Below are 8,408 nucleotides of genomic sequence, written 5' to 3'. Positions count from 1 at the left end.
ATGGATTTATTTTCGTTAATTACCAATTTAGGTAGGTACAACAATTCTAGAACTTTTAGAGCCTTTTATTTTCGTATATGAGATATTTTTAAATGTGCCTAAGATTTGAGTAATACATTGGATATTTTTAAATGTGCCTATTTGAGTAATACACTTTTGAAGTTATTTACTATGTCTTTTTGTTTATATTTTGTTGCGCTTCGTACCGGCCCGACTTCAATCACATAGTAATAATAAGGGTGTGCTTATATTTTTACTCACTTTAAGGTGTAATTAATAAAAACTAAGTGATATTTCAAACAAGTAATATGTTTGTAATATTGAACTTTTAAAATTTCGACTTGATTAATTGTTAATCCACATGTCCTAATTCATCTTTCAACGCCCTTCCTTTAGTTTCCGGTAAAGCGCAACAGACACCAGCCCCCAAAAAGGCCAATACAGAAAATATTAACGACGGTATCCAATGAGGGCTGAGATTTGCTATAAAAGGAGCTACCATTGCTCCAATCTTAGCCCCTGAAGAGCTCACACCATAGCCCATATTCCTTAAAGGAGTAGGAAATAATTCAGACACGTATACATAAAGAACGTTGAAGGTTATGGTGACAGCCCAGAGGCCGGCGACTCCTAACGTAAGAGCGGCCCAGTGGCCAGGTGAAGCGAAGATGAGAAGAAACATGGTGAGGCCTGTGATGGATAGATTGCTCATAATAGTTGCTTTTCTGCCGTAAACCTTGTTCAGCCAGCTTGCTATGAAAGCAGCAGGTATCTGAAATAAATACAGGAAAATAAATATAATGGACAAATCATTCGGCAATGTTGTGGGCTAAATGTTGTCAGCAAATACTTAAATGATTAGAAAACATTTATGAGTCAGGAACAAAATATCCTCGCTCGTCACAATAAAAATCCGTCCTACATTAATTCATCAACGAGCAGAAATGCTGCGGCGGCGACCATAGGACATTCTTACATAGGTTGACTAAGTCCCACAGTAAGCTCAAGAAGGCTTGAGGTACTCAGACAACGATATATTTGTTATACAAAATTACAAATACATAAATACATAGAAAACACCCAAGACTCAGGAACAAATATCTGTGCTCATCACACAAATAAATGCCCTTACCGGGATTCGAACCCAGGACCATTGGCTTCACAGGAAGGGTCACTACCCACTAGACCATGTCGTCGCATTGCATTTGTTAAATGCATTTAAATTCTTTTTTTTTCCTTTGTAGACCTCCATTAGACAACTTTATACTTTTCTATATTTAAACATTAAATCCCCCTTTGTACAATTTCGTATCGTGCAAAAAAAATTAAATATGTTAATAAATATAAATATTTCACACGTCCCCAAGAATGTGTAGTATTGCGTGATGCCGAAGTAATGCCAGCTATCATCCACACCAGCGCAGAACACAATGTTCTAGTAAACAGCTTCTTTATTTTGAACAGGTAGGTCGCAATATGTTGTTGCCTTCTTGTCGTTGGGTTCTCCTAGGAGGACGTTGTTTATATCATAAGTAAGCTTACCTGCATCAACCCCATAATGACGACTGAGACGAACACATTCGTCCCCAAGAACGTGCAGTATTGCGTGATGCCGAAGTACCCCATGCCAGCTATCATCCACACCAGCGCAGAACACAATGTTCTAGTGAACAGCTTCTTCGTTTTGAACAGGTCACAATATGTTGTGGTTTTAATTTCTTTGGATTCTCTTGAAAGAATGCTGCTTATGCTTTCTTCTGTGGTCGTAAGATCCAGGTTATTACTAGAATACAATATTTTCATAAAGAAAAATACCTATAACTAAACATTTTTCTAATTTTTTACCTACAATTTTACCTTTCTAACTCAAATATTTGAATATAATTAAAAATCGGAAAGCCCGTTATCACTAAATATGGTCATTCGTCATCTCAATTTAGCTATAAATTCCATTGTAAATTGGAAATTAATTATTAGCTAAGGTATTGTCGTCTTCATTTTGATCTATTATTAATTAGCCTCACTTATTAACTACTCTTATTAGATTGGAACCCTACCTCATGTTAACACTTAATTTAGAGCAATGTTTGCACAAAATTTAACAAAAAATTCTTACCATTTTCCTTACAAATCTCACCGTTTAGCCGCCTTCATCATCAATGCCTTCACCTCATCCAACCGTCCTCTAGCCATCAGCCACCGTGGTGATTCAGGCAGCAAGACCAGAAAAACCATGATGAGGGCAGATGCACCGCTCATGGAGAGGATGTATATTCTCCAGGTCGGCGAGAACTGGACGAAGGACACCAGGGAAGCTTCGGCGAGACCATCTGGCAAGTTAATTCCGCACCCTGAAGTTAAGTTTGCAATACGTTATGATTAACTAGGGAATCTCCTGTAGTTAAATAATATTACCAGTTTGCATGCAGTAAAATATTTCTTCATGCGGAATATAAGGCTTTGTAGACCTAAACTTTGGGTATGTTTACAAGATTATGAACCTAATTGCTCAGTAGGTATGACCCAGATAAGCCAATCATGAATTCATGATAACGACTCCGTTTCAATTTATACCACGTCGACAAAAAATAATCACACGCAGTAGTAGACCAACTTCATCTGATAATAACTCCACGATTATTCTAAGTCACTGACTGTTAAAACCAAGTGAGATTTGGATCAATTAATTGTCCTATAGAATAATGATGTCAATTAAGTAATATCGAATAGGTACTCGGAAATAAAAATAGTCAATTTTTATCAAAACATATTCCTCTACAACAAAACAAACTTGAGCTTTACATAATATTCACTGATATTGAAATTCTACGGCTAACCAAAAAAAAATATGTTAAAATATTTGTTAGAACCTTGATTGCTTCCATGGCGATTGTACACCTGAGACATAAAACAAGATATACCGGTTTTTATTTGCTTTATTTAAAACACAAACCTGCGGCTTCCCTATGTTGAGGGCCCACCACCTCAAGTACCATGACGATGCTCACGATAAGCACTCCGCCCGTCGCAACACCGGTAAGGAAGCGAAGGGTACAGAAAGTCCAGTAATCGTAAGCGAAGCTGGAAGCCAACATCAGAATCACCACGAAAAAAGCGGAGGAAAAAATCGCTTTGCGTCGTCCAAATCTGAAATGTCGTTAGAAAGTTAAGATCGTAAAGATAAAAATGATGTAAGATGAAAATAAAATGAAATTTTACACTATACTAGAAATAAAAAATATAAAAACGTATTTAGTAATATTGAGTAGGTGCTAAAAAATTAAGTAAAAAGCAAATAAGAAACATATCAAATAAAAGAGAGAGAAAAGCTCACACAAGAAATAATCGCAATGCGAAACTGTTGCACAGGAAGATCAATTATTTTCAATTCAATTATTTATTTATCAAATAATTAAATATTAAATAAATAATTACTTTTTCTTTCTCAAACCCACTGGAGCTGCTATTATTTATTTCGAATCATTTTGATCCATATAGTGTTAGTAAGTACAGACAAGTGCATAAATATATATACATTCCCAGTTTCAAAAATATGTGTACGCTCCTACACCTTCTTAGACAATAAAGTCGTGTTCACATATTTTGAGCCATTTGTCTGGATCGATATTTTTGCTTTCGGCTGTACAACAAAACTTAAAATTAATTAAGGTTAGTGTCATACAATTACAATTTACAAAACACACACATAACATTTTCATACTCTGCCTATTGCTTAGCGTACGTGGGTAGGGCACATATTTTATTAAATTTTTTATAATTTACCTGTCAGAAAGCCATCCAAACAAATAAACTCCAAACAGCAAACCGAACATCAATATCGTTTGCGTAAAACTAGCCATCCAGGCCTTTTCACAGATCAGTTCAAAATCGGACACAAAACTTTTGACGAAAATGCCTTCTTCAAATGCGTACTTGACGCAGTTATCGTAACATGTTGATGTTGTTACGTTAAGACGTGTCCCGTTGAATTTCACACAAATGAACTTGTTGTCATAGGTCAGGAACATTATGTTCAACATGTTCCACATAGCTAGAAATCTCGTCAATGTAGCGAGGATGCAGACTTTGGCTTGCCATGCACCAAAAGCACCTATAGTTTTTACTAAATAGTCTTCTTCAGCTTCATTGACTCCAATTTCATCATGTTCTTCATTGGATAGTTTATCAACCTCCATAATTCTCACTTATCCTATGGATTAAGCTTTGTTCATTGGCTCACCTATACATATTTATTCCACCGATTTCAAGTAAGGTAGGTAATATTTATTATATAAACAATACAAATAAGGAAGGCGCGATTCACAACATTAAAACACAAAGTAACACGTTTAATTTACTGCCGATGCGTAATTTTCAGTCATTTGTTTTAATTTATCTTTCACTTGACAAAATAAACACAAGATTTCAAAATGACTGAAGTATTTTACAGAGGGATTTATGTATTTTATACTAGATACGGCTGGACCCGCATACGAAGAAACTCAACTGTGTCAGAAAATGATAATTGAGCGTTTATGCTTAATCGATTTCTTTTCACAAACAATACGGGTTGATAGACCGGAGTGTAACTATCTATAAATAAAGACTTCTAGATTAATGTAATTTACATCGAGGTCATTGTTAGGGTTCTGTGTGTTACGAATGGAAGGTTTGGTAGCCTTTTGCCGATAAGATATTCTTAAATGAGCCTACTTCTTTTCAATTAGCTAAAGAAATATTATTGCAAAATGTACTTTCTTACTAACTTTTTTTTACTTTCTTACTTACTTATTTTATAATCATATTAGTTGCATCAAGGAACAAACGACATTTTCAAAAGTCAAAGCTAATCCTTTCAAATTAGCTAAAATGTAACATGACATGATAAAAATCCTAAATAATTAAATTACTAATAACCACCTATAAATCTATATACATATAGTAGTAGTAGTAGTTTATTTTTGTAGTATGTAGTATAATAAGCCTTTATTTATATAATTTATACATTTTACAAAACTAGACACAATTATAAATAGTTAGTTCACTGGTGTTTGTCGAAAAGTAACTCGAATACCTATAAAAAACCATTATATCCGTAGCATGATATTTTCTCTCCTCTCTCCACTTAATTAATATGTTATTGTATTAAGTTTTTGAACTGACGCACACAAGCTCTTATTCTCTTCCTTTACCTTTAGTAAATTCTAAAAACCTTTAATATTCTAATTTCGTTATTTTGTATGATCTAAATCGTCTTCTAACTTCTTCCCTTTTGTCTCTGGCAAAATAAAACAAGTGATTACACCTAAGAATGATATTGTTGAGAATATTAACGACGGCATCCAATGAGGACCGAGATTTGCAATGAAAGGCGCAACCATAGCTCCTATCTGAGCTCCCGAAGAACCCATACCGTAAGCCATGTTTCTTAATGGAGTAGGGAACAATTCTGCGACCCAAACGTAGAGAACGTTGCAAGTAATATTAACTGCCCACAGCCCGATAATTCCCAACGTTAAAGCAGTCCAATGATCTTTTGGAGTAAAAATCAGCAGTAACATGGTCAGGCCAATAATGCCGAAATTGCTTATCATAGTTGCTTTTCTACCAAAAACCTTGTTTAGCCATGTTGCAACGAAGCAAGCTGGTATCTGAAATTTAAAAAAAAGTGTAACATTTTGAAATTAAGTAAGCTCCAAAGTAAGCCGATCTGTCTTATTATACAAACCTGCATTAGTCCCATAACAACAACAGAAAGATAAACATTTGTGTTCAAAAACGTGCAATATTGGTTGATGCCAAAGAAGCAGACTCCGTTGACGATCCAAACGGGAACACTGGCCAAACTTCTGACAGCTAACTTCCTTGACTTGAAAAGATCGAAATACGTGGCTTTGTATTTCTCCTTGGATTCTGTTGACATTGGGCTTTTGAAATTTTCTTCCACAGCAGCTGTACTCAAATTGTTACTGTAAAATGTTTTATTTTTATTTTACTGTAAATACTATAAGAGTTTAAGAAGTTTAGTTTATATTATTTTTCGTTTATTCTTTTTAGAATGTATCAGATCTGTCAACTCAACAAGATACATAACACTCAACAGATCGATAGGCGCAAATGAATGGAGTGGAGGCCTATGTCCAAAACTGGGTGATCTAAAGGTTATAGATAGATAGATCTTTAAGAGTAGTAAATAATCCGCCAACAACTACTGATGCTGTAATCATAATCACCATTATTTTTAATATGAAACAGTCCTTACCAAATTACAGCCTTTGTCATAATCTTCCTTGCTTTTTCCTCTTGTCCCCTAGACATCAACCACCGCGGGGATTCTGGCAGCAATATTTGGAGGACCATCAACAAAGCTGACACGGTGCACATTGACAACAGGTAAGCCCTCCAGGTAGGGGCAAAATGAGCGAAGGCTACTAAGGTTGTCTCGGCGATACCATCGGGCAACGATATACAGGCACCTGTTAAAGGAATAACAATTTATTTTTCTGATTATTTCTTAATTTATGTTGTGACATTCTTAATAAATTTTCTCGTTTACTACGAGTGTGCTAAGTTTTAGTTATGTAATAAGTATAGAAGCTACTAGCCAAGAACATGGGCTAACATGATAGCATGAAAAGTTAAAGTATAAAATACAAATACAAATAGTTTATTATCATAAAGGTTGTTTACATGTGCAAAAAAACGATTTAAGCATTTACACAATTAGTTAAAAAAACTTATTTTAAGTAAACCAATGGAGTAAAGAAAAACTTCCTTAATATATCCCATGAAGAAAATAGACAGAGAACAGGAAGAGATAAAAATTATACAATTTTGAAAGCTATAAAGAAGCTAAGAAGAAGCATTAAAGAAAGTTAGAAGACTCCTCTGGTTAATTTACTTAACTCTCCATATAAATCCGGGCGTCGGCTGTTAATCAATGGAGGTCAGAATAACAGGCCAGCTCTTAATTTTAAAACGCCATTATTAGTAATTCCGCGAAAGAAAAAGTGAAGTACTTACCAGTAATCTCTCGATGACGGGATCCCACCACCTCCAGTACGAGGACAACAGCTACGCTCATCTGCCCGCCAGTGGCGACTCCAATAAGAAACCGTAGGCCGCAGAATGTCCAATAGTCGGGCGCGAAGCAGGAGCCTAACATGAAAACCACCACTAGGAAAGCGGAATAAATCATCGCTTTGCTGCGGCCAAATCTGAATTTAAAAAAAAGTGTTATTTTACTTAACATCACAGATTTAGAAGACGCGTACGCTTACAATCTATAGACCTGTGGTAAACATAGAGCTTGATCATTTTTATTTGTAACTAAATGATCTAAATTTCCGAATGGTAATACCAAAGTGAAAGAAAAGGTTTCTTTTTCATCAGGAAATGTTTTTGCTTTTATTCAATACTTTTGCATCAGACCAGATCGCTTACTTTAATAGACAAAATAAAACAAATGAAACCAGAACATAAATCAGGTAGTATTATAAATCAAATAATGTTAATTCACAATTACCTGTCGGAGATCCATCCAAACAAAGAAACTCCGAAGAGCAAACCAAACATCAGTATGGTCTGTGCGAAACTAGCCATCCAAGCTCTATCGCAAATCAGTCCGAACTCTTCCACAAAACCTTTGAGAAACAGGCCTTCCCCAAACTCGTACTTAACACAGTTTTCGTAGCACGTTGAAGGGGTTACATTCACTGGTTGAGTCCTGTTAAATCTAACACAAGTAAAGCTGCTATCGTAGGTCAGGAACATTATGTTTAACATGTTCCACATAGCCAAGAATCTGGTCGAGGACGCAAGAATGCACACTTTCGCTTGCCACAGACCGAACGCACCAATTGTTTTCTCAATATAATCCTCATTATTATCACATTCCCCGCTCTTTTTCCGCGTATTTTCTAACTCCATGTTTACTATCTGATAGTGCTTAAATGCGATTAAATTAGATCTTTCACCTTCGTTGGTTAGAGTTAGAATAAAGATAACAGCTGGTCGCATTCGTTTCGTACGCAACTTATGTGAAGCCAAGGCCAGACCCTAATCCGGTCTTTTTGATCCATTTATCTTTATGATTTCTAAGCAAATATAACGTATGACTTCGACATGTTATTACTATGCCGATCGAAATGCCGATTTTGGCTAAAGCAAGGAAGTTTATAATGAAGTAAAATAGTTATTTGTTATACAAGGGTGCAAAGTTGTAAAATAGAATCCTGAGCGTAGCGAGTGTTTCAACACACGAGAAGTAAAATACATTTGCGCCCGTGTGTAACACAAAACTTTTCACCTCACTATAGCGAGGAAAGTGCAACATCCACAGGCGTTAGATCATCTTCATCACTAAAATCACTCATTTATTTACGATATTATAACAGAAAACTCTGGAA

The 8,408-nt window shown here is 35.5% G+C and overlaps 2 protein-coding genes across 2 annotated transcripts; both read right to left on the bottom strand.

Annotated features, from left to right (window-relative positions):
• Positions 1 to 323: 323 nt before the first annotated feature.
• LOC134743415 (solute carrier family 22 member 3-like) lies at positions 324 to 4,196 on the bottom strand. Its single transcript, XM_063676803.1, has 5 exons — positions 3,784 to 4,196; positions 2,954 to 3,147; positions 2,138 to 2,351; positions 1,543 to 1,783; positions 324 to 772 (listed from the first exon to the last, which is right to left on the bottom strand). The coding sequence occupies exons 1-5, from the start codon at positions 4,194 to 4,196 to the stop codon at positions 353 to 355; spliced, it is 1,482 nt and encodes a 493-aa protein (XP_063532873.1). The 3' UTR covers positions 324 to 352.
• Positions 4,197 to 5,223: 1,027 nt separating this feature from the next.
• Positions 5,224 to 8,067, bottom strand: LOC134743402 (organic cation transporter protein-like). Its single transcript, XM_063676792.1, has 5 exons — positions 7,526 to 8,067; positions 7,024 to 7,217; positions 6,263 to 6,476; positions 5,729 to 5,969; positions 5,224 to 5,651 (listed from the first exon to the last, which is right to left on the bottom strand). Exons 1-5 carry the CDS (start codon positions 8,017 to 8,019, stop codon positions 5,232 to 5,234), a joined length of 1,563 nt encoding a protein of 520 aa, XP_063532862.1. The 5' UTR covers positions 8,020 to 8,067; the 3' UTR covers positions 5,224 to 5,231.
• Between the last annotated feature and the right edge of the window lie 341 nt (positions 8,068 to 8,408).

The sequence above is a fragment of the Cydia strobilella genome, chromosome 8, assembly GCF_947568885.1.
Source record: "Cydia strobilella chromosome 8, ilCydStro3.1, whole genome shotgun sequence".
Lineage (NCBI taxonomy): Eukaryota > Metazoa > Arthropoda > Insecta > Lepidoptera > Tortricidae > Cydia > Cydia strobilella.
The sequence above is the reverse complement of the archived record's forward strand: the minus strand, read 5'-3'. Positions and strand labels throughout refer to the sequence as shown.

Excerpts from the sequence above, each read along its gene's own strand:
- LOC134743415 (XM_063676803.1), bottom strand. The coding sequence starts at position 4,196 with ATGGAGGTTGATAAACTATCCAATGAAGAACATGATGAAATTGGAGTC. Across the intron at positions 2,352-2,953 it reads TCAACATAGGGAAGCCGCAG|GGTGCGGAATTAACTTGCCA; the intron begins GTTTGTGTTTTA and ends ACTTAACTTCAG. Across the intron at positions 773-1,542 it reads TCATTATGGGGTTGATGCAG|ATACCTGCTGCTTTCATAGC; the intron begins GTAAGCTTACTT and ends TATTTATTTCAG.
- LOC134743402 (XM_063676792.1), bottom strand. The coding sequence starts at position 8,019 with ATGCGACCAGCTGTTATCTTTATTCTAACTCTAACCAACGAAGGTGAA. Across the intron at positions 7,218-7,525 it reads TTTGGATGGATCTCCGACAG|ATTTGGCCGCAGCAAAGCGA; the intron begins GTAATTGTGAAT and ends TTTTAAATTCAG. Across the intron at positions 5,970-6,262 it reads ATGACAAAGGCTGTAATTTG|TAACAATTTGAGTACAGCTG; the intron begins GTAAGGACTGTT and ends AACATTTTACAG.